This window comes from Heterodontus francisci, chromosome 7 (assembly GCF_036365525.1).
Source record: "Heterodontus francisci isolate sHetFra1 chromosome 7, sHetFra1.hap1, whole genome shotgun sequence".
Lineage (NCBI taxonomy): Eukaryota > Metazoa > Chordata > Chondrichthyes > Heterodontiformes > Heterodontidae > Heterodontus > Heterodontus francisci.
Window position 1 is genome coordinate 71201996 of NC_090377.1, and position 24329 is coordinate 71226324.

Genomic DNA, 24329 nt, shown 5'->3' on the forward strand with positions numbered 1-24329 from the left:
ACTCAAGCAACAGCCTGACTAGTCACACTCACTAAATCATACCTTACAGGCAATGTCCCAGACTTCTTTATCACCATCCCTGGTTATTTCCTGTCCCACCAGCAGGACTGTCCCACCAGAGGTAGCGACACAGTGGTATACAGTCAGGAGGGTGAGACCATGGAAGTCCTTAACATTGACTATGGAGCCATAAAGTCTCATGGCATCAGCTCAAACAAGGGCAAGGAAACTTCCTGATTACCACATACTGCCCTCCCTCACTTGATGAATCAGCACTCCTCCATTTTGAACACTTGGAAGAAGCACTGATGGTAGCAAAGACACAAAATGAAGTCCGCAGCCACAGTACAAAGTCCATCACCAACAGTGGCGTGGTAGCACCAAGTGAGCCCTGTAGGACACATCTGCCAGACTGGGCATGTAACAGGTGGCGAGAACAAATAAAACAAATCTACTTGACCTCGTCCTCACCAATCTGCCCGTCACAGATGCACTGTCCATGACAATATTGATAGGAGTGACCACCAGTCCTTGTGGAGACAAAGTCCCAGCTTCACAGAGAGGATACTCTACATCATGTTGTATGGTCATCAACTCCACAGTAAATGGGATAAATTCAGAATAGATTTAGCAGCAGAAAACTAGACATCCATGAGGCATTATGGGCCACCAGCAGAATTGTGTCCAACCACAATCTGTAATCTCATGACCAAGCATATATCTCTTATCATTACGATCAAGCCAGGGGACCAACCTTGGTTCAATGAGGATTGTAGGAACAGCATGCCAGGAGCAGCACCAGGCATACCTAAAAACAAGGTGCCAACCTAGTGAAGCTACAAAGGACTACATGCATACTAAACAAACAGCATACAACAGACAGAACAAAGCAATCCCACAATCAACAGATCAGATCCAAGCTTTGCAGTCCTGCCACATCCAGTCATGAATAGTGGTAGACAATTAAACTAACCAGAGGAGGTGCCCCCACAAACATCACCATTCCCAAAGGTGGGCAAGCCCAGCACAGTGTGAAAGACAGGTTGAAGCATTTGCAACCATCTTCAGTCAGAAGTGGCAAGTGGATGATCCATCCTGGCCTGCTCCAGAGATCCCCAGCCAAGTCTTCAGCCAATTCGATTCACTCCATATTATATTAACAGCTGAAGGCTATGGATGTCACCAATATCCCACCTTTAGTACTGAAGACTTATGCTCCACAATTAGCCATACCCCCAGCAAAGCTTTTCCAGTACAGCTACAACACTGACATCTACGCAACAATATGGAAAATTGCACAAATAGATCTGGTCCACAAAAAGGACCAATATAATCTGGCCATTCACCACTCCATCAGTCTATTCCCAATTATCAGCACTGATGGACAATGTCATCGACAGTGCCATCAAGAAACACTTACTCAGCAATAACCTGCTACCTGATGCTCACCTTCGATTCCACATGGGTCACTTAGCTCAAGACCTCAATATAGCCTTGGTCCAAACATGGTAGAGAGCGCTGGAATTCTAGAGGTAAGAAAGGAGTGACTGCCCTTGACATCAAGGCAGCATTTGACCAAGAGTGGCATCAAGGAGCCCTAGCCAAACTGAAGTCAAGGGAATCATGGAAAAACACTGGTTGGAGTTCATACCCACTACAAAAGAACATAGGTTGTGGTTGTTGGAGGCCAATCATCTTAGTCCCAGGACATCATTATAGGGGTTCTTCAGGGTAGTGTCCAATGCCCAACCATCTTCAGCAGCTTCAATGACCTTCCCTCCATCACAAGGACAGAAGTCGGGACGTTCACTGATGATTACAATGTTCAGCACCATTCATGACTCCTCAGATACTGAAGCAGTCCATGCCCACATGCAGCAAGACCTGGACAACATTTAGGCTTGGGCTGCATTTGTGCCAGACAAAGCAATGATTATCGAAAGAACCTAACTATTGATCCTTGACATTCAACAACATTACCACTGAACACAAGAAATAGGAGGAGTAGATCATATGGCCCATCGAGCCTGCTCCACCATTCAAAATGATCATAGCTGATCTTATTCCTGTACTCCAATCCCCTTGCAATAAAAGCCAACATGCCATTTACCTTCCAAATTACTTGCTGTAGCTGCATGCTAACTTTTTGCGTTCCTTGTACAAGCACACCCAAGTCTCTGAACACTTACAAGTTTCACACCTTTTTAAAAAAAAACAAACATTCTGCTTTTCTATTCTTATGACCAAAGTGCATAACTTGACACCTCCCTACATTATACTCCCATTGCCATCTTGTTGCCCACTCACTTACCCTGTCTATCTCTCTTTGCAGCCTCCCCTCAGCTTACCATTCCATCAGCAAACTTGGATACATTACAGAGTGTCTTCATCCAAGTCATTAATATACATTGTAAATAGCTGGGGTCCCAGCACTAATCCTTGCAGCACTCCACTATTCACTGCCTGCCAACTTGAAAATGCCCCCTCGCTACTTCCTGGATGTTAACCAATCCTCCATCCATGCTATTACCCCCCCCCCAACTCCATGATCCCTTACCTTGCCTATTAACCTTTTATATGGCACCTTACCAAATGCCTTTTGGAAATCCAGGTATACTACATCTACTAGTTCCCCTTTATCTACCCTAATAGTTACATCCTCAAAAAAATAAATTTGTCAAACAGGATTTCCCTTTTGTAAAACCATGTTGACTCTAATCATGCTGTGCTTTTCTGTGCGTCAAGACTTCCTTAATAGATTCCAACATTTTCCCCAATGGCTGTTAGGTTAACTGGCCTGTGGTTGCGCTTTCTCTCCCTTCTCTTGAAAAGCAGTACAATATTTGCCAACTTCCGATCTGATGGAAATGTTCCCAAATACAAGGAATTTTGGAAAATCATAGCTCGTGAATCCACCATCTCTGCAGCTATCTTTGAGCCCTAGGGTGTAAGCCATCAAGGTCCTGGAGATTTGTCAGATTTTAGTCCTTTAAGTTTCTCCAATACTTGTTTTGATATGAATTTCCTTAATTTCCTCACTCTTTTTAGCCCCTAGGTTACTGTCTATTTCTGGTATGGAACTTGTGTCTTCTACTGTGGAGACACACAAAATGTTTGTTCAATGCCTCTGCCATTTCCTAATTTCCCTTGATTTCTCTTGTCTCTGCTTTTAAGGGACCCTTTAGCTACTGTCTTCCTTTTGATATACCTATAAATCCTCTTACAATTTGTTTTTGTTACTGGTTAATTTACTCTCATTCTAGGGTTTCCTTTGTCAATTTTTTGGTGGCCCTTTGCAGGTTTCTAAAACACTCCCAAACTTCAGATGTGCTAATTTTTCTTTTGCAACATAAGCCTTTTCTTTGTATATAGTACTATCCTTAACTTCCTGAGTGAGTTACGGATGGGTCTTTCCTGCTGCGTTTGTTTTTCAAAGGAATGTATTTTTTTTTTTTTTAAACATTTTGAATTGCTTCTGAAAAAGTTTCCCACTGTTCATTTACCACTATACTTTTCCAAAATATTGTGCACCCTGGAATATTTATTTCCCAACCTTGATCACCATGTAACCATGTCTCTCTAATGGCAATTCGATCTAAATCATGTACCACATTTTGTGCCACTCATTCACCTATCCTATTGCAGAATCCCCAACATTCTGGGGGTTACCATTGACCAGAACCTTAACCGGAACAGCCATATAAATACTGTGACTACAAGAGCAGGTCAGAGGCTAGGAATTCTGAGCATGCAACTCCCCTCCTGACCCCAAAGTCTGTCCATCATCGACAAGACAAGTCAAGAGTGTGATGGAATACTCTCCACTTGCCTAGATAAATGCAGCTCCAACACTCAAGAAGCTTGACAGCATCCAGGATAAAGCAGCCTGCTTGATTTGCACCCCACCCATCTTAAAACATTCACTCTCTCCTCCACCAGTACAGTGGCAGTGGCGTGTACCACCTACAAGATGCACTGCAGCAACTTGCCAAGACCCCTTCAACACCTTCCAAACCTGCAACCTCCACCCCCTAGAAGGACAGCAAACTCAAAACCACCACCTGCAAGCTTCCCTCCAAACCACACACTATCCTTACTTGGAAATATATCACTGTTCCCTCACTGTCGCTGGGTCAAAAACTTGGAACTCTCCCCAACAGCATTATGGATGTACCTACAGCACATGGACTACAACAGTTCAAGACAGCTCACCACTAACTTCAAGGGTAATAATTGCTGGTCTTATCAATGACTCATCCCATGAATGACGGAAAAAAAAACATCAAGTAACCATTCCAAACAGTTTGGGCAAAAAAAAATTCCCACATCCCAATGTAACATTTCTAATTTCTGGTTTAATAGACATTGGCAATTTCCAATATAAATGCAAAATGCTGGAAATACTCAGGTCAGGCAGCGTCTGTGGAAAGAGAAGCAGAGTTAATGTTTCAGGTCTGTGATCTTTCATCAGTGTTCTTATGAAACATCAGACATGAAACTAACTGCTTCCCTCTCCACAGATGCTGCCTGACCGGAGTATTTCCAGCACTTTGTTTTGTTTCAGATTTCCAGCATGTGCAGTATTTTGCTTTTGTTTTGGCAATTTCCAACTCACTAATTTCTTCAGTTTCTTCTGTTCCTTCATCACCATCTTCATCTTCACTCTCAAATGTTGTTTTCTTGCCTTGGAACTGCACCTTTTGTTTTCCCCAACTTCTCTTACCACTTCTTCCTCTATCCCTTCGACCTGTAATTAAACAAGACATTAGTATTTTTGAAAATGCTCAGAAAATACAAGTCAATTGTCAAGCAAGTGTCATTACTACTAATAAAGCTTTACCTCTGACCCTTTGCTTGTTCAGAGACTCCTGCTGGTCTTCTATTTTCTTCAAAACTGCTTTTTCCTCTTCACCATCCACCATTTCCCAAGTCACCTCTTTGTCTCTCAATTGCAATTTTCCACCATGGGCTGCTTTTGCCTTTTCAAGTGCTTCCTTTGCATTTGTTTTAAAAAGGATATTTCCCTATAAAATCACACAATGAATCTTTAATAAGAAAGTTTAAAAAAAAACAAAAATCAATTAATGCTTACAGTAATATTCACCTCTTTAGCTCCCCTTATAAAATCTATCCATTGTATTTCACCATGATTGGAGAAAATTTCGTGAATATCTTCCCTACATGTCTGATCAGCAAGGTCACCAGCGAACTTCAGTAAGCACCCAGTTTTTTCCTCAAGGGATCTCTTTTAAAAAAAAAAGAAAAAAGTTTAATATTTCCCATGCCTTCTACTTCACTTCCAGAATGTTATCCAAGACAAACACCCTATCCCTCAGATCAGAAGATAAAACGCAGTAACTCGAAATGCAGAGAACTCTTGCAAGTTTCAGTCACTCCTTGAGAGGAGGACTCAGTGTACAGGATGACCAATGTTGCATCATTGTCAATGTACCCTCTGATTTGTTTGTAGTACTGTACAGTCCCTTTACGATTGCCATGCATGCACACATCTTGAGAATATTGCTTGTGCAGTACCTTCCTGATAGCTGTGGTGTGTGGTTGTACAGCATAGAAGAAATATTGATCCTTGTTCCAAGAAAAAGTAGTGAGTTATCTTCAGTTGGGAAGACTGAGACCTAGGAACTGTTTAGGCATTCTTAGATCACAGCTGATCTGTACCTCAAATCCACACCTTTTGATACCTTTGCCCAACAGTCTATCAATTTCCGTCTTCAAAATTTTTAATTGACCTACCATCCAAAGCCTTTGAGGAAGCGAATTCCAGATTTCCTATGTGAAGGATGCTTCCTGATTTCACTTCTAACTGGCCTACCTCTATTGAGACTAGAATAATGTAACACTTAAATAATGTATCACTTGAATAGCTGTTGATAAATATGGCTTGTAAAGGGTAGATTACATTTAACTACTTTTTAAATTAACTCAAGACAATTATCAAGCCAATATACAAAGAAAGCAGTGAATGATATATTTGGACTGTCCAAAAATGAGACTTGTCGCGTCATAACGCCTGTGGTACTTAAAAGTGGTAAGATGGAGGGATAAAGGATAGAAAACTGACAGCAAGAGTAAATTAATGTTTCTTGGATTGGCAAGTTGTAGCTACTGACATGCTTCACGGATTGTTATTAGGACCTCTTGTTCTCCATAGACATGAAACAATTTCAGCACCAGCATACTGGAACTATCAAAATTTCCTAATGCCTATTTAAAGGCAGGTTAACAGAAATACAGAGACAAATACAGGTTACAGGACTACACACTGGATAATTCAATGGTAAATGTTAAGTGGTGCATGGAAAAATTACAGAAATACTAACTAGATTAAAATTAAATGGAGATAACAGGATTAAGGTGCAGACACACAGCTCTCCTGGTCTTGGATTTGTTATGCTGCTTGTCTGACATCTAGTGTTGAACAGAAACATCCAATATTGAGACGACCAAAGCCCAGGGGTGAGTGGCCAAAAATTAAAAGCTCTGAAAGTTAGTGGCCATAGACAAAAAAAATTCAATTATTTTTTGACAAGGAATCATATAATTATAGCGCTGCGAATGATCTGTAATGAATACAATTGCTTCCAGGCCACTTCAAATGTCTAGAAACATTAGTTTTCCCTTCAATTACCATCAAGTGAGCGGACCAATCCTCCTCCTCCTTCTTTGGCCTCTTCGTCTCGAGAGACAATGGGTAAGTGCCTAGAGGTGGTCAGTGGTTTGTGGAGCAGCGGCTAGAGTGGCTATAAAGGCCAATTCTAGAGTGACAGACTCTTCCACAGGCGCTGTAGATAAAATTGGTTGCCGGGGCTGTTACACAGTTGGCTCCCTCCTCTTTTTTCCTGCCAACTGCTAAGTCTCTTCGACTTGCCACTTTAGCCCCGCCTTTATGGCTGTCCACCTACTCTGGCGATCACTGACAACTGACTCCCACTTGTGGTCAATGTCACAGGACTTCATGTCGCGTTTGCAGACGTCTTTAAAGCAGAGACACGGACGGCCGGTGGTCGGATACCAGTGACGAGCTCAGTGTACAAGTCACCAGTGACTTCAGCATTCCAACATTTCAGCATTTAATAGTTAATACATGTAATTATGAAGGATGAAGTATTTTGACACCTGAACATGACCTTGAAATCTTATTCATAAATCTGTGCTTGTTCATTGTCACCATAGCCTTAGTGGGGCAGCTGGCTTCTTTTCTGCCTTTCAAACCTCCCCGAGTCCACATCCCAATGTCATTCACCCATCTGATTTTTCCTCTTCCTCTTGCTTTCTCCCCCCTCAATTTCTCCTTCAATTATTGCCAAGGCTCATTCGTCTTTCTGTCCATCCAGCTGAATCGGAGCATCCTCCATCGTACCCACATTTCAAAGAACAAAGAGCAGTACAGCACAGCAACAGGCCATTCGGCCCTCCAAGCCTGCACCGATCTTGATGCCTGCCTAAACTAAAACCTTCTGCACTTCCAGGGACTGTATCCCTCTATTCCCATCCTATTCATGTATTTGTCAAGATGCCTCTTAAACGTCACTATCGTACCTGCTTCCACCACCTCCCCCGACAGCAAGTTCCAGGCACTCACCACCCTCTGTAAAGAAGGTGCTAAATTGGGGGAAGGCTAATTATAATATTAGGCAGGAACTGAAGAATTTAGATTGGGGGTGGCTGTTTGAGGGTAAATCAACATCCGACATATGGCAGTCTTTCAAATGTCAGTTGATTAGAATCCAGGACCAGCATGTTCCTGTGAGGAAGGATAGGTTTGGCAAGTTTCTGGAACCTTGGATAACGCGGGATATTGTGAGCGTAGTCAAAAAGAAAAAGGAAGCATTCGTAACGGCTGGAAGGCTAGGAACAGACGAATCCCTTGAGGAAGATAAAGACAGTGGGAAGGAACTTAAGCAAGGGTCAGGAGGGCTAAAAGGGGTCATGAAAAGTCATTGGCAAACAGGATTAAGGAAAATCCCAAGGCTTTTTATACGTATATAAAAAGCAAGAGGGTAACTAGGGAAAGGGTTGGCCCACTCAAGGACAGAGAAGGGAATCTATGTGTGGAGCCAGAGAAAATGGGTGAGGTACTAAATGAGTACTTTGCATCAGTATTCACCAAAGAGAAGGTCTTGGTGGATGGTGAGCCTAGGGAAGGGAGTGCAGATAGTCTCAGTCATCTCATTATCAAAAAGGAGGTGGTGTTGGGTGTCTTGCAAAGCATTAAAGTAGATAAGTCCCCAGGGCCTGATGGGATCTACCCCAGAATACTGAGGGAGGCAAGGGAAGAAATTGTTGGGGCCTGGACAGAAATCTTTGCATTCTCGTTGGCTACAGGTGAGGTCCCAGAGCACTGGAGAATAGCCAATGTTGTTCCTTTGTTTAAGAAGGGTAGCAAGGATAATCCAGGAAATTATAGGCCGGTGAGCCTTACGTCAGTGGTAGGGAAACTATTAGAGAGGATTCTTCGGGACAGGATTTACTCCCATTTGGAAACAAAAACTTATTAGCGAGAGGCAGCATGGCTTTGTGAAGGGGAGGTCGTGTCTCACGAATTTGATTTGAGTTTTTTGAGGAAGTGATGAAGATGATTGATGAAGAAAGGGCAGTGGATGTTATCTATATGGACTTCAGTAAAGCCTTTGACAAGGTCCCTCATGGCAGACTGGTACAAAAGGTGAAGTCACACAGGATCAGAGGTGAGCTGGCAAGATGGATACAGAACTGGCTCTGTCATAGAAGGCAGAGGGTAGCAGTGGAAGGGTGCTTTACTGAATGGAGGGATGTGACTAGTGGTGTTCCACAGGGATTAGTGCTGGGACCTTTGCTCTTTGTAGTATATATAAATGATTGAGGAAAATGTAGCAGGTCTGATTAGTAAGTTTGCGGACGACACAAAAGGTTGGAGGAGTTGCGGATGAGGATTGTCAGAGGATACAGATCGGTAGGAGACTTGGGCAGAGAAATGGCAGATGGAGTTTAATCCAGACAAATGTGAGATAATGCATTTTGGAAGATCTAATGCAGGTGGGAAGTATACAGTAAATGAGAGAACCCTTAGGAGTATTGACAGGCAGAGAGATCTGGGCGTACAGGTCCACAGGTCACTGAAAGCAGCAACGCAGGTGGATAAGGTAGTCAAGAAGGCATACGGCATGCTTGCCTTCATCGGTCGGGGCATAGAGTATAAAAATTGGCATGTCATGCTGCAGCTGTACAGAACTTTAGTTAGGCCACACTTAGAAAACTGCGTGCAATTCTGGTCACCACACTACCAGAAGGACGTGGAGGCTTTGGAGAGGGTACAGAAGAGGTTTACCAGGATGTTGCCTGGTCTGGAGGGCATTAGCTATGAGGAGAGGTTGGATAAACTCGGATTGTTTTCACTGAAACGACGTAGGTGGAGGGGCGACATGATAGAGGTTTACAAAGTTATGAGTGGCATGGACAGAGTGGATAGTCAGAAGCTTTTTCCCCAGGGTGTAAGAGTCAGTTACTAGGGGACATAGGTTTAAGGTGCGAGGGGCAAAGTTTAGAGGGGATGTGTGAGGCAAGTTCTTTACACAGAGGGTGGTGAGTGCCTGGAACTTGCTGCCAGGGGAGGTGGTGGAAGCAGGTACGATAGCGACGTTTAAGAGGCATCTTGACAAATACATGAATAGGATGGGAATAGAGGGATACAGTCCCCAGAAGTGCAGAAGGTTTTAGTTTAGGCAGGCATCAAAATCGGCACAGGCTTGGAGGGCCAAATGGCCTGTTCCTGTGCTGTTCTTTGAACAGGAGCCAAAGCTGGGCTTCTTGTTTGTTTTCACCTTTCTCCATGAGATTTTTGAGCATAGTGTCAGTTGTACCTTTCCTGGAACGAAGGTAAACTGCTCCTCTGCCACTTCTGTTCACAGGGGAGTGACTTGCCTGATGATATCAAGTAGTACTAAAGATGAATGACCGATGAGACTTAACGCATGAGGTTTTGGACAGTCCTGTGAGCCTGCTATCTTGGGCATTGGTGACCATCTCAGATATCGTCCATTTGTAAGCCCATTCACCTGTTGTCCATATATCAATTTCTTTCATTCCATCTCCTACCATTTCACCTCCCACTTTTAGTGCTTCCACTTGTATCTGATCTTATTCTTCTGCCTTTCCACTCGATGTTCTTTATAGCTTTACTCTCATCTCATCTTACAGTACCCGAGATTCTAGTTCTTTTAAATTCCAATCTTTTCTGGTTCTTCTGCAAACAGTTTCCTGCAGTAATTTTCCCATCTCAGTCTGATCTTGTCCTCATCATGGAACAAGTCTTCATTTTCATTCTGGATACCTAATCCTAGGTTTTCATCTTCCTTTCCAGTTATGACCTTGACTAGTGATTATACTTTCTTGGTGTTACCAGTCTTGAAAGCTTCCTCTGCTTCTTCATCTATTTCACTCAGCCAGTTGTTTTTTTGCTTTTAAACTGGTTTTCCTCACATCAGCACACAATTTGAGGTATTCTCTACTTTGTCTATAAATCTGTGAAGCTTTACAAACACTGCTACTTGACTGGTTAGGTTTTCCCTTTAGCTGATGAATGCAGAGTTGTAACATGGGCCTTTCTAGCTGTCTTAGCAGCAACCACCATAACTGCTTTGACAAATTTTTGTGGCTAGTTTCTGGTGTGATTTCTAGCCTCTTCCTCGGTTCCTCTTGTTTTTTTTCCCCCTGATGTTTCTTCTCAGCATACATCTTGTAGGCTTCTTGCATTAACTTGAGCAGCTTGCCACTGACAGGATCACTCGTTTTGTCTTCTTCAAAGTACTCCAAACTTGTCTTACCCTCAGCTCTCAGTGCATGTTAGTTTGTTTGGATGGCACTGTATGTGCGAACATTCATCCAGGTCAAATGAGTCAATGATATTAGCTCTGGTGTTTGAATATTCAACCATAGATCCATGGAAGTAGCTCATCAAAACAAATACAAGTCTGCAGAGTGTTGTATTTGCTCCACTTGTGTACTTCATTCCACCATAAGTAACTTACCTACCTTTTTGTCTAGGGACAACTGTTGATCAGCATGGAATTGTCTGACCTCCAGATTGAAGCTCTGAGGTCCTCCCTCAGTGTCCCCATCCAACTATCCGTTACACCGCACCACACACAGAACCCCCTCCAATTGCACCCCCCTACACATACTGTAGCTCCTCCAGCGCACCCCCCCCCCCACACTGTACCACCCTCCAACTACCCCTCCAGCTCTCTCTCACACACAAATCCATCCAACTCAGTGAACTGACAGTTGAGTTTTTTAAGCCAATCTTTCAATGGTCAGAAAGAGAGAAGCCAATGGCAGAATTCTAAAAACCCCAATGTCAGAAATCCACCATTTAGCGGAAATTTCTCATCCCCGAATGCCACTGCATAGCCACTGACTTCATCCCTCTCTTTTGCCACTGTGATGAACCAGGCAGTTCACATGTATGCAATGCACCAAGGCTCCTTCGACATCACCTTCCAAACCTGCGACCTCTACCACCTAGAAAGACAAGGGCAGCAGGTGCATGGGAACACCACCACCTGCAAGTTCCCCTCCAAGCCATACACCATCCTGACTTGGAACTATATCCCTGTTCCTTCACTGTCACTGAGTCAAAATCCTGGAACTCCCTTCCTAACACAACTGCGAATTTACCTACCCCATATGGACTGCAGTGGTTCAAGAAAGCAGCTCTCCAGCACCTTCTCAAGGGCAATTAGGGATGGGCAATAAATGCTGGCATAGCCAGCGAAGCCCACATCCCAGGAACAAATAAAAAAAATGCAAAGGTGAGCTAGATGAAAGTTTCTGCCCCATGTCCTCCACCTCCCTGAAATCAGCATTTCCACCCCGCTTCAGCTCATCTACAGCTGCAACCCTCATCCATGCTTGTGTTACCACTAGACTCAACTATTGCAATACTCTCCTGGCTGTCCTCTCACCTTGCACCCTCCATAACTTGAACTCATCCAAAACTTTGCTGCCCATCTCCAAACCTACACCAAGTTCCACTCACATCACCCCAATGATTACAATTTTCATCCTGGCTTCCAAATCCTTCCATGGCCTCACCCCTCCTCCAGTCTACAACCCTACACTCCAGGTTTTCTTTTGCCCCTCCATTGCCAACTGTGCTTAAATTTTACACTGACTTTCAATCCCTAAACACCACCCCCAATTCAGGTTTTAAGAAACTCCTTAAAACCTACTTCTGTGTTCAAGTTTTTGGTCACCTGCTGTAATATTCTTGTTGCTCAGTGTCAAATTTTGTTTGTTAATTACTGAAGCGTTTTGGGGCATTATACTAATTTGAAAGCACCATAGAAATGCAATTGGTTATAAAGTGATTGAAGATTTCAAGTCAGGCTACATTAACTGCACAAGTAGCAAAGTTTTAAGAATTATGAAGCAAGAGGAAAAGTTTTCCTCACTGATCCATGAATCAAAAACAAGGGACAATAAATTTAAGATCAGCATTGGATAAAAGACAACGGTTGAAGTATTTGAAGACAAAATATTAGAAATGGAGCTTCAATTCAGCATTTAACAATTGAACAGAAAGTCCAATATTAAAGGAGCAAAAAAATTAGATGAAAGTTCAGTAGGCGAAAAGGGCACCTCTACTTGAATGTTTTAGAATTTTATGAATCTCACTGAAACAGATTTTTTTTATTAACTCAAGTCACCAGAATCGAATGATCCTGATAAAGCTGAAAGAATTGTGGTCAGATAATTAGCCTTCCTACAAAGTACATGAACACGCTTCTGAGGTAAATGTTTGCCTACCTTTATCAAAAAATTTGAATGTCAAGTTATGATTCCTACCATTTAGAATAAAACAGGAACCTAAAAATCCATCTCAGTATAGCTGAACTAAAATTCTAGGAGTAATATAAAAGCAAAATACTGCAGATGCTGGAAATAGGAAATAAAAACAAGAAATGCTGGAAATACTCAGCAGGTCGGGCAGCATCTGTGGAGAGAGAAGCAGAGTTAACGTTTCAGGTCAGCGACCCTTCATCAGAACTGTATCACTGTATAAACTTGCTGAGCCATTGGGGAAAGTAACTTCATTGTGTCTGAAATTTATCAGCTTTTTAAACTGAACAGTAAGAAAGATTGTTAGGAGTAGCTAATAGCACATAACCATCAGAACAGTTCAACAGTGGTACAAATTTTATCAGAACTGACACAGCAAATTTTGTTCCAATCATTTTTTATTACATTAGTGTTGTGAACATTGGACTTTGTAGTATGATTACATTTTAAAAACTGATTTTTAATGCAATGTAAAAAAAGGATTCGAAGGAGACACATGACCTCATACCTAGTCTGCCCAGAGACAAGCCAGGGGTCTTGGTTACCATGAACATAAGGAACCCAGATCAAAGACTCTTTTGAAAGCAGTGTCCTTCAGTAACACCTGAAGGATAATAGATTTCACTCTCCTAGACTCAGATTGTAAACAGAGAGCCAGTGGCTCTAAAAATGCAAATTCAAGTTGCAGTTGCTAGGCCAAGGAAACCAAGGCCCAGGAAACCAGGGAAGCTTAGGAGGTTTTGCTATGGCCAAACTTACGGATGCTGAATAGTTTAAAAGGAAAAAAAATTGACTTGATGCTGGATAAATTCAAAAGGCGTTCCGAGGTCTGTAGGCCAGACCTACAGTTGCAGCCTCAGGATAGAGAAAACAACTGTTCTGAGCAGAGTCAGTGAAAGGCTATTTCTGAACCCAGTTTGAAGACTTGAGGTTTGCAAGGGAGAAAAGACCAACAGGGTCACCAGAGATTGCCTTATTAACAGAAGACCAGTCAAGTGTGCTCAGAAGAGATGAACAAAGAGGATACTGGCTTTGTTAGGGACACTGCAACTGGAAGGAGTTTTGGACTTTTAACTGCAAGAATACAGTTTTGCTGAGAACTCATGTATAAATGTGGTGTGGGGTTGGTGTGTGTTAATAAGTTAATGGGAAATACATTTCTCTAATTTACTGCATTAGCTACCCAAGTACAGTTTGAAGAATGTTGATTTTTAGTTTAGTTGTTATAGGAGAAGACCTAAAATGTGAAATCTTCAATCAGTCTGGGAGTTCATAGTCCGTTTTAAAGTTAACGGTCTCAGCCGAGGTTGTAACAGTTAGGGAAATACCAGTTGAACACATTTGCATCCATGAGTTCTTCATCTACTGAAGAAAACTTACCATGTCATGCACACCAAGGTCTTCCACGTGTTTTTGTTGCTGTTCTTTCTCACTACAACAGAGAAAAATAGATTAAGACACAAACAGAACAGACTGATTTCAATGGAGGTGGTTTGCACAATATGGATAATTCAGCTCTAACGGCAAAGCTAGCAATGAACTGGTTTTGTCTAAATCACCCAATCATTTAGACAGCAAGGGATGCTTGGGCCTAACTTAACTGCGGGGTGAAGAACAAATACAGCAAATTCCAAAAGGAGATTTCATAGTCTTTAAAATTAAAAACTCATACATATTAGAAAGCCACAGCAAGAGTACTCACATTGACAATACCCATTAGATAATTAGATTGTGCTCAAACTGGGTACACTAAGCCCATTTTACTAGCATCCATCAGCTTTCCTGGTCAAAAGCACCTCATTTCATCTCCTCAGTAGAATTAATCCCAAGCTCAAGATGCAGCTACATGCCATTGTGGAAAGTTTAACTCATCAAAATTTGATCTCACCCCAGCCTCTAACATTACTGCCACCCAAATTTCATAACCATTTTATGAGGTTCAAAATTGTTAAATGCACTAATGCTATTTTCCATCTACATCACTCTCCCCTTCACCCGCCAAAGAAAAACATTTATAATTACAATGTACTCAATTAAGTGCAAAATGCAAATAGTATACAGAAATATTTTATAAAACTGTCAAATTTGTAATCACTTACTTGTTTTTGCTTTTCGCTGCTTTATGTTGCTTCTTTTCTTCAGCTTTCTTCACAAAATAAGCTTCTCTTCAAGAGGAAAAACAATATAAGATCTGACTTTTTTTTTAAGTGCATTGACCTGTCGAGCAATTGATTACTCAGCAGACATAATCAAGCTTGAAGGTATACCTATAAGAGGCAATGTTACAACCAGGTGAGAAAGGGGTCTAGGGTTCCATCAGCCTTCACTTGGTCTTACCCTAACAGGGTTTTATTTTAAACACTTTTTTTTTTTAAGCTCCCCCTTAAGTGAATCCTTGTTCACTACTTTCCAATTATAAGGCAAAGAAACCAGCCAAACAGATTTTCTTCGGTTTAAAGAGGAAAGGTTGAACTTAATTAAACTCTACTTCGGTTAATGCCTACAGATACACGACACACCCACACTAGTATGAATATGCAATAAACACATATGCAGATAGAGACAGAAAAGAGAAGAAATAAAATGAAAAAGTTTGAGGCAATATCTAAAGATGGTTTTGGTTACTGTTCTTCGAGCTCGCTGTAGAGTCCTTGAATATAGGTAGATCTTGCTTTTCGTTGGGACCCAGTATTATTCTTAAACATTGTTCGATGTAGCAGACTTTTCTCTCGAGGTCAACATCTTCAGTGGATTTGGGGTGCCGTGAGAAAGATGACAGCAGACAGGAGAGGTCTTTACAGTCCAGCAACAAACAGTCTCTCAAACTTTCTGTACAGTACAAAAAAAAACTGAGGTTGCTCAGGTCAGTCATGTGACTAGCTGGTTTGACTATGTTGGATTCGGCCATCTTAGTCATCCTGGAATGCGAGCTTCCTCACCTTCAATGTCTGGTGATCAAAGTCCATTGTGGGGTGAATGTGTCAGGGAATGGTCCTTAGTCTCCACAGGCACTGTCTGTTAGTATGTAAAAGTTTTTTCCAGCCACAGCTAATCTGTTTAACAAGTCATTTCCTTGCTCCAGCCAGCAACAGTTTAAAATTAATGTTCGTATGACAAAATTAATATGCCTCATTCTTGGCAGGTGGGGGTCTGCATGACAGGCAAATACAAATTTCTGTTTCTATAGATCTTTCAGAAATTAGATACTTGTCATTTATTTGACAAAACAACCTTAACCAGAGGCATCAACAATACAATGCCTGAAAGCTTTTGTAAGTCTATCGCCACAATTAAGCATTTGCTAACTTTGAAGCCTGTAAATTCAGAAAAGGCAGATTACAACATACTTGAATGTGTTTTATTGCCACGCCTTTAAATAAAAAACAGTTCTGAAATAGCTAGAGTTAAAAAAAAAGGTTTCCTTGAAGGGCAAGGAACAATCAATATACAGAACCAGGCTGATTCATCTTGAAATGGGTTATATTGGGACTTGCTTCTTGATGCAATTTAAATTGTACATGGCTGAAAGCAATCAAATACTTTTACTTGGAAACGAAATGTGAGAGCACCGAGCATTATATGTAATAATTCCTACTATTTCGTCTATATTTGAATAACTGACAAAAGTAGACAGTTGTACTGAATTACATACTGGTAAATATTCAGATTTGGTAGAAAATCCCAAATCCATGAATTAATTCATAATTTTGCATCAGCTACACATATCTAGAAGGGCAATCAAAAAACAACCCAAACTTTCATCTAATCGTCTGGTCACATACTTAATATATTTCTTTATGAAGATTTTAAGCTTTTTATTCTACTTTCATTGCTTTATTGTGCCAGATCAGTATCGTAATTTGTATGTTAAACTGCAAATAGATCCAAGTTATTTCCACCAAACCAAGTACATCTTAAGGTTTTTTGCCTATTCGCAGAAACCAAGACCAAGGCAACTTCAATGGCTGGCTTTGCTTTCCAATCAGGCACTCAATTAGGTTTACTTTCCTTCAGTGAAGTGAAACAGTAAATCTGCACACTAACACTCACGAACATGCTACACCAAAAGTTGATATACTTACTTGAAAAGCACAATCATGTCATTATCCTTGTACTTCAGCCCAGTTGTTTCTACAAAGTTTGTAGCCGAATCTATGCTGTCAAAGACCACAAATACTGAACCCTGTTAACAAAGAACAAGTTAAGAGTCATAACGGCACAGAAGGCGGCCATTCAGCCCATCGAGTCCATGCCGGCTCCCTCTACAACAACCCAGTCAGTCCCATTCCCCCACTGTATCCCCATAGCCCTGCAAGTTTATTTCCCTCAGTCTCAGGTGCCCATCCAATTTTTTTCTGAAATCATGGATTGCCTCCACTTCCACCATCGTCATAGGCAGCAAGTTCCAGGTCATTACCACCGCTGTGTAAAAAAAAAATGTTCTTCACGTCCCCCCTCCATCTCTTGCCCAAAACCTCAAGTGTCCAGTATCCTTGTACCATCAGCTAATGGGAATAGCTTTTCTTTGCCTACTTTATCTAAACCAGTCATAATCCTGTACATATCTATCAGATATCCCCTCAACATCCTTTGCTCCAAGGAGAACCCCAGCTTCTCCAACCTAACCTTGTAGCTAAAATCCTTCACAGACCTGGAACCATTCGGATAAATCTCCTCTGCATCCTTCCTCAAATGTGGTGACCAGAGCTGAATGCAATACTCTAGCTGTGACCTAACCAAAGCTTCATAAAGGTTCGGCATAATTTCTCTGCTTTTGTACTCAAAACCTCTATTTATGAAGCCCAAGATCCCATAGGCCTTGCTAATTACTCTCAATATGTCCTGCCACCTTCAAAGATCTATGCACGAGTGCCTCTGACCCTGTACACATTGAACTGTGCCCTTTCGGCCATATTGCCTCTCCCTATCCGTTGCCTGCCCATTCTGCTAGCCTATGTCCTGTTGCAGTCAATTGGAATCTTCCCCACTGTTTGCCATACCTCCAAGTTTGCATCAGCAAATTTTGAACTTTACTCGACCACTGTCTACCATCCTCCAGTCCGAAAAACAATTTACCATGACTCGCTGTTTTTTGACCTTAAGCCAATTTTTTGATCCTAGCTGACAAAGACCCTCCTATTCCACAAGCCCAATTGTTAATCAGCCTTTTATGTGGTACCTGTCAAACGCTTTCTTAAAATCCATAGACATGAACAGCATTCCCTTCAATGTTCTGTTACTTCATCAAAAAAATTGAATTAGCTTAGTCAAATACAATCTGCCTTTTACAAATCCGTGCTGGCTCTCTAACTCAAACATCTCCAAGCACCTGTTGATGCCTTTCCAATTATTGTTTCTAAAACCTTACCCATCATTGATGTTAAACTGACCAGCTTGTTTGTAGTTACTAGAAACAGTCTTACACCCCTTCTTGAATAAGCAGTCACATTTGCCACACTCCAATCCTCTGCCACCCCCACCACCCCATATTTAGGGAACATAGGATTATGCAAGCTGTTCCACTATATCTCCACCCCCATTTCCTTTAGCAACCATTCAGTACTCACTTGCAAATTTGGGGTTTTGAGAAGAGCAGCAAGAAAGTACAGACCTTAAACTGCCTCTGCAATGTCCTCCTCATTTGTATATTCTCCACAGGCCCATTTTCATCAAACCAGTTCTTAATCTCATCAAGTGTAGTACTTGTGGGAAAGCCTTTCTGTTCAATGGAAGATACAGCATTAAAACAGATGAGAGAAGTGGAAAATACTAAACATTTTAAGTAAAGTTCCACAAAAATGAAAGCATGTCAAATTCAGATTCTGTTTCAAGTAAGAGCTTTACCCCCAGAATTTCTTATTGTACAAATTATAAAAAGTAAACACACCAAGGTGATTATATGAAACCCACTACTGAAGCTCGTCCTTTAAGAGTAGCAAAATAATGCACTTAACTAGGAGATAAATTTTCCTTTATCTTTACGCAGCAAAATATTACAAGTTTATATGGGCAGCACAGTGGTTAGCACTGCAGCTTCACAGCTCCAGCGACCCGGGTTCGGTTCTGGGTACTGCCTGTGTGGAGTTTGCAAGTTCTCCGTGACCGCGTGGGTTTCCACCGGGTGCTCCGGTTTCCTCCCACCGCCAAAGACTTGCAGGTTGATAGGTAAATTGTCCCTAGTGTAGTTAGGTGGTAGGAGAATGGTAGGGAATATGGGATTAGTGTAGGATTAGTATAAATGGGTGGTTGATGGTCGGCACAGACTCGGTGGGCCAAAGGGCCTGTTTCAGTGCTGTATCTCTATGACTCTATAAACCTCATTTAGTAAAATTTGATATACCCATAATTATTAATACCTCTGTCCACATTCACTGGATTTGGTAAATCACATCAAGACTTCAAATCAATAACTTATTCCAATGAAGCAATAGTTCCACCTCAAACTACTCAATGCATTTTACCAAAATGAAAGTAACAATTAACCACAAAAGCCTAACAAGTCCAACACTACAAACACCAAGAACAGAAGCAACCTCTCAATTCAGGCCCAAACAAGCAGTCATGTGCCATTTGAATACTGAAATTTAACATTTGACAACGACCATAAGTGGACTGTGAAGTTAAACTGTTTCTGAATACCATCTGATTCATTGCAGTACAACAATTTTAGCAACTATTCCAGCATAGTCAATTTCCTCTCCAAAAATTGTTTCTACCTAATCACTTGCTCTATCGAGTATTATTCAAAATTTTAAAAACCCATATATTTTTTCACACTTTGACAAAGTTAGAAGGTTCATAAGCCAATACTTACAACATACACAGATCTAGCTTTCACAGAAATTTTGTAATCCTCAAACTCAGGCAGAGGCTTGCTTGGAGAACGCCGAATTTTGGTTTTGTCTTCACTTATTTCTAGAAGTCCACTTTTGGACTTCTTGAGTCCTTCTACTATTACTGTGAAATCCGTTGTTAGGCGACTTAACCTGCAAGACATTTAAGATTCAGAGACTACTTATGTCACCATTTGTTTTAAGCAACTACAATTTTCCTTACCTGTTAAACTTAATCATGATTTCCAGGGGTACCCAACCATCATCCAACTTGATCTGTTCTTTGAGAAATTTATCTCTTGGCAAATTGTGATCACCAAAGTAATACTGCACAAAAACAAAACAACATTCAGTAGAGAAACTGTCAAAAAGGAGTTTTAATTAAACAAATTGTCTGCCTCACCTACTGCCTGAAGAAAAAGGCTGTACAAGCTAAGTTAGTTTACACTACAAAAATAAAGGCTAAAAGATTTAAATATTTGAGGTCCTAAAAGACATGTGAAGTTGAACCTCAAGAAACTGATAGTCATGATCCACAATTACCTGGGGCGGGGGAGGCACTTACTGAGAAAAATCCATTCAAGGATACAAATAAAAAGGGACAGTGGTGGCATGGATACAAAGTTGGCAGAGTGACAGGAAACAGCAGTGAAGAGTCATTTTTCAGAGTGGAGGGCAGTATATAGTGAGGTTCCCCAGGAGTTGGTATTAGGGCCACTGTTTATCTGTATGAGCGACCTAAATTTGGGAGTTCAGTGCACAATTTCAAAATTTGCACATGACACTAAACTTGGAAGCATTATGAACTGTGAGGACAACAGTAATGGACTTCAAGAGGACATACAGGCTGGTAGAATGGGCAGACACGTGGCAGATGAAATTTAATAGAGAGGTGATGTATTTTGGTAGCAAGAACAAGGAAAGGCAATATAAACAAAAGGATCCCATTCTAAAGGGGGTGCAAGAGCAGAGACCTGGTGGTATATGTACACAAATCATTGAAAGTGACAGGGAAGGTTGAGAAAGCAGTCAATAACGTATGCAGGATCGTGGGCTTTATAAATAGAGGCAGAGTACAAAAGCAAGAACGTTATGGTAAGCCTTTATAAAACACTGGAGACAGATTCAATTGTGGCTTTCAAATGGGAATTGGATAATTATATGAAGAGAAAAGATTGCAGGACTACAGGGAAAGGTGGGAGTAGGACAAGCGGAGTTGCCATCACAGAAAACCAGCATGGACACAAGCTGAATGTAGCACAGAAGGAGGCCAACCATTCTATGATTCTGTTCTATATTTTCATGAACTTCTGAATTCCAGAGCTGGTCAGGTAGACTCAAAATGGTCCTTTACACTTCAAACATTCTTATGTAAGCAGCAAAACCACCTTTCCAGAATAATCAAGACAAATGCTTTCAAGGTATGAATTAAGTTCCACTTTGGAAACAAATCTGCAGTTAGAAATCGAACCCACACTTGTTGCAGCAACAGTAAAATAGCAATCAGTAGCATTACAAGAGTAGTGAGAAACAAATTGAATTCCCATAGTCATATTGCCTGTCTCAAGTCTGTGGAAAGTAAAATTCACAGGAATATATTTTTTTCCCCAAAAATTACTTTGTTCGCTACAAGTAGGGACATATGTAGAAGTACTGAAGAAAATAGTCTACTCTACCCTCAGCCACAGGCAGAACTAGAAACTTGAAGAAAAAGTAATTTCATATTTTTGCAAAAGAATTCTGGTTCTACAGCACAAAGACAACATTGTGGCACTTGCGAAATAGTTTTTACACATGCCTACCCTTTCAGACCAATGAGGCTTTTGAAATGGATGCTGGCTTTTTAAAAAAAATTGCTACACATCAATATTAACAGATGTGCAACTCATTAATTTCTACCTTCACTGCCCAGTAAGATTAATTGATTTCCCTCCTTCCTACACCTGCTGGAATTAATTGATTAAAACTTGCAATGTGAAAAACTGCATAGTATGTACCACTATCTGTTGGACCTGTAACAGATTAAATCAAAAATTACTACATATGTTGGGAGGGGAAGAAAATAAGGGGGAAGTGAGTAGAACAGAATGGAAACTTTACTCATGGAAGGTATATTAGTTATTGATGTGTTTTATTCATTCTTCCAAGCAACAATAAAAGCTGAGTAAGCAGTATTGCGTATAGAAATAGGAAAATACACCAGATGAATGCATGGCTGGAGAGAGAGCTTCAGATTTCTGGGGCACTGGGATCAATTCTGGGGAAGGTGGGACCTGTACAAGCCGGAGGGTCTGCACCTGAACAGGACTGCAACAAATATCCTTGCGGGAAGGTTTGCTAGTGCTGTTGGGGATGGTTTAAACTAGTTTGGCAGGGGGATGGGAACCCGAGCACTGTCTTAGATAGGATAGTTTCAGGACAGGGAGCAGGAGGCAGAAAATTAGCGAGTGACTCTGAAAGACAAAAGAAGCAAAGGTTAAAAAGCACACGACACAGGAATTTGGCAGTGTTAAAGGATATTTATTTAAATGCGAGCATAATAGATAAAAGCCGATGAGCTGAGGGCACAGATAGACACATGGCAACATAACATAATTGCTATAATGGAAACTTGGCTAAAGGGTGGGCAAGAATGGCAACTCAACATTCCTGGATATAGAGTTTTCAGGCAGGATAGAGAGGGAGATAAAAAGGAGGGGGTGTAGCATTATTAGCTAAGGAATCAACAACAGCTTTGAGGAGGGATGATATGCTAAATGAATCATGAAATGAGGCCATATGGGTGGAGCTCAGAAATAAAAAAGGGACAGCCGCACTACTAGGAGTGTACTATAGACCCCCAAATAGCAAGAGGGAGGTAGAACAAATATGTAGGCAGATTTCTGAGTGCCAAAACTATAGGGCAATAATAGTTGGGGATTTCAACTACCCCAATATCAACTGGGATACAAACAGTGTGAAGGGCAGAGGGGACAAAATTCTTAAACTATGTTCAAGAGAACTTTTTTAGCCAGCATGTAACAAGCCCAATGAGTGGGGGCACAGTTCTAGATTTAGTCTTCATTGTCTCTCGAGATAAGGAGGCCCAAAAGAAGAAAGAAGAAAATGAAGCTGGGCAAGTGGAGGAAGTAACAGTGGGTGACCATTTTGGAGATAATGACCAGAATACAGTTAGTTTTAGCATAATTATGGAAAAGGACAAAGATAAAACAGGAGTAAAAGTTCTACATTGGGGTGTGGGGGGGGGGGGGGGGGGGGGTAGAAAGAAAGGCAAATTTCAAGAAACTGAGAGGGGACCTGGCGAAAGTGGACTGGATACAGTTACTTGAAGGAAAATCAGTGGCAAACCAGTGGGAGGCATTCAAAAGCAAGATACTACAGACACAGTGTAGGCATGCCCACAAAGACAAAAAGGGTGGTACTGCCAAATCTAGAGTAAAGGCCTGCTAGCCAACCCCAATGGGACCCGCGACGTGTCTGGGTCGGGTGGAGTTGCACTACCGGGACCAGCATTCAGGCTCAGGTTGGACACTATCACAGAGAAGTGGCTCCACTGTTAATTTAATTTTTGGACTAGAAAGGTGGTTTTGTTAGTTATTTTAAGCTTGTGCAGGTCAGCAGCAAAGTGAAAAACAGAAGGTAAGTTAACTGATGGTTGGGCTGGGTCGTTTTTTTTTTTGCAGACCCGAGCAGGCCTTTAATCTAGAGCCCCCTGGTTATCGAGAAGCTTACAGGGCAAGTTAAAGCAGAAAAAGAAAGCTTATGATGATGACAAAAATCTTAATATTTTAGAAAGCCTAGGGGAGTATAGAACGTGTGGGGGTGAAGTAAAAAAGGAAATTAGGAAAGCAAAGAGGACATGAAAAATTATTGGCAGGTAAAATCAAGGAAAACCCAAAGCTGTTTTATCAGTGCATTAAGAGCAAGAGGATAACTAAGGAAATGGTAGGGCCCCATCAGATGTACAAGGGAACTTGTGCATGGATGCAGAAGATGTGGGCAGGGTTCTTACTGAGTTTTTTGTCTGTCTTCACAAAGGAGAGGGTTGATGTAGACATTGTAGTGAAAGAGGAGTGTGAAATATTAGTTACGATAAGCATAATGAGAGGAAGTGCTGGAGGGTCTGACATCCTTGAAAGTGGATAAATCACCAGGGCTGGATGAATTGCATCCCAGTTGTTAAAGGAAGCCAGGGAGGAAATAGCAGATGTGCTAAGAATCATCTTCAAATTCTCACTAGATACAGGAGAGGTACCAGACAAATGGAGGTCTGCGAATGTTGTACCATTGTCTAAAAAGGGAGATGAATAGGCCAAATAATTCTAGGCTAGTCAGTCTGATCTCAGTGGTGGGTAAATTATTAGAATCTATTCCGAGGGACAGGATAAACTGCCATTTAGAAAGGCACAGATTAATCAAGGATAGGCAGCATGGATTTGTTATTGGAAGGTCATGTCTTACTAACTTGATTGAGTTTTTTGAGGAAGTAACCAGGAGGATTGATGAGGGAAGTGCAGTGGATCTGGTCTACATGGACTTTAGTAAGGCATCTGACAAGGTCCCACATGGCAGACTGGTCAGTAAAATGAAAGCCCATGGGATACAGAGGAATGTGGCAGGTTGGATCCAGAATTGGCTCAGGGACAGGAAACAAAG

The 24329-nt window shown here is 41.4% G+C and overlaps 1 protein-coding gene across 2 annotated transcripts in view; it reads right to left on the reverse strand.

Moving 5' to 3' along the window:
• Positions 1–24329, reverse strand: part of ssb (small RNA binding exonuclease protection factor La) — a 29947-nt gene that overhangs the window by 2572 nt on the left and 3046 nt on the right. For both annotated transcript variants that reach the window (XM_068035383.1, XM_068035382.1), the window contains exons 3-11: positions 19897–20000; positions 19655–19826; positions 18452–18559; positions 16923–17023; positions 14940–15005; positions 14221–14272; positions 5105–5245; positions 4841–5024; positions 4616–4747 (exon numbers count right to left, since the gene is read on the reverse strand). In XM_068035383.1, the coding sequence (XP_067891484.1) occupies positions 4616–4747; positions 4841–5024; positions 5105–5245; positions 14221–14272; positions 14940–15005; positions 16923–17023; positions 18452–18559; positions 19655–19826; positions 19897–20000 (1060 nt within the window). The remainder of the gene's footprint in view (positions 1–4615; positions 4748–4840; positions 5025–5104; positions 5246–14220; positions 14273–14939; positions 15006–16922; positions 17024–18451; positions 18560–19654; positions 19827–19896; positions 20001–24329) is intronic.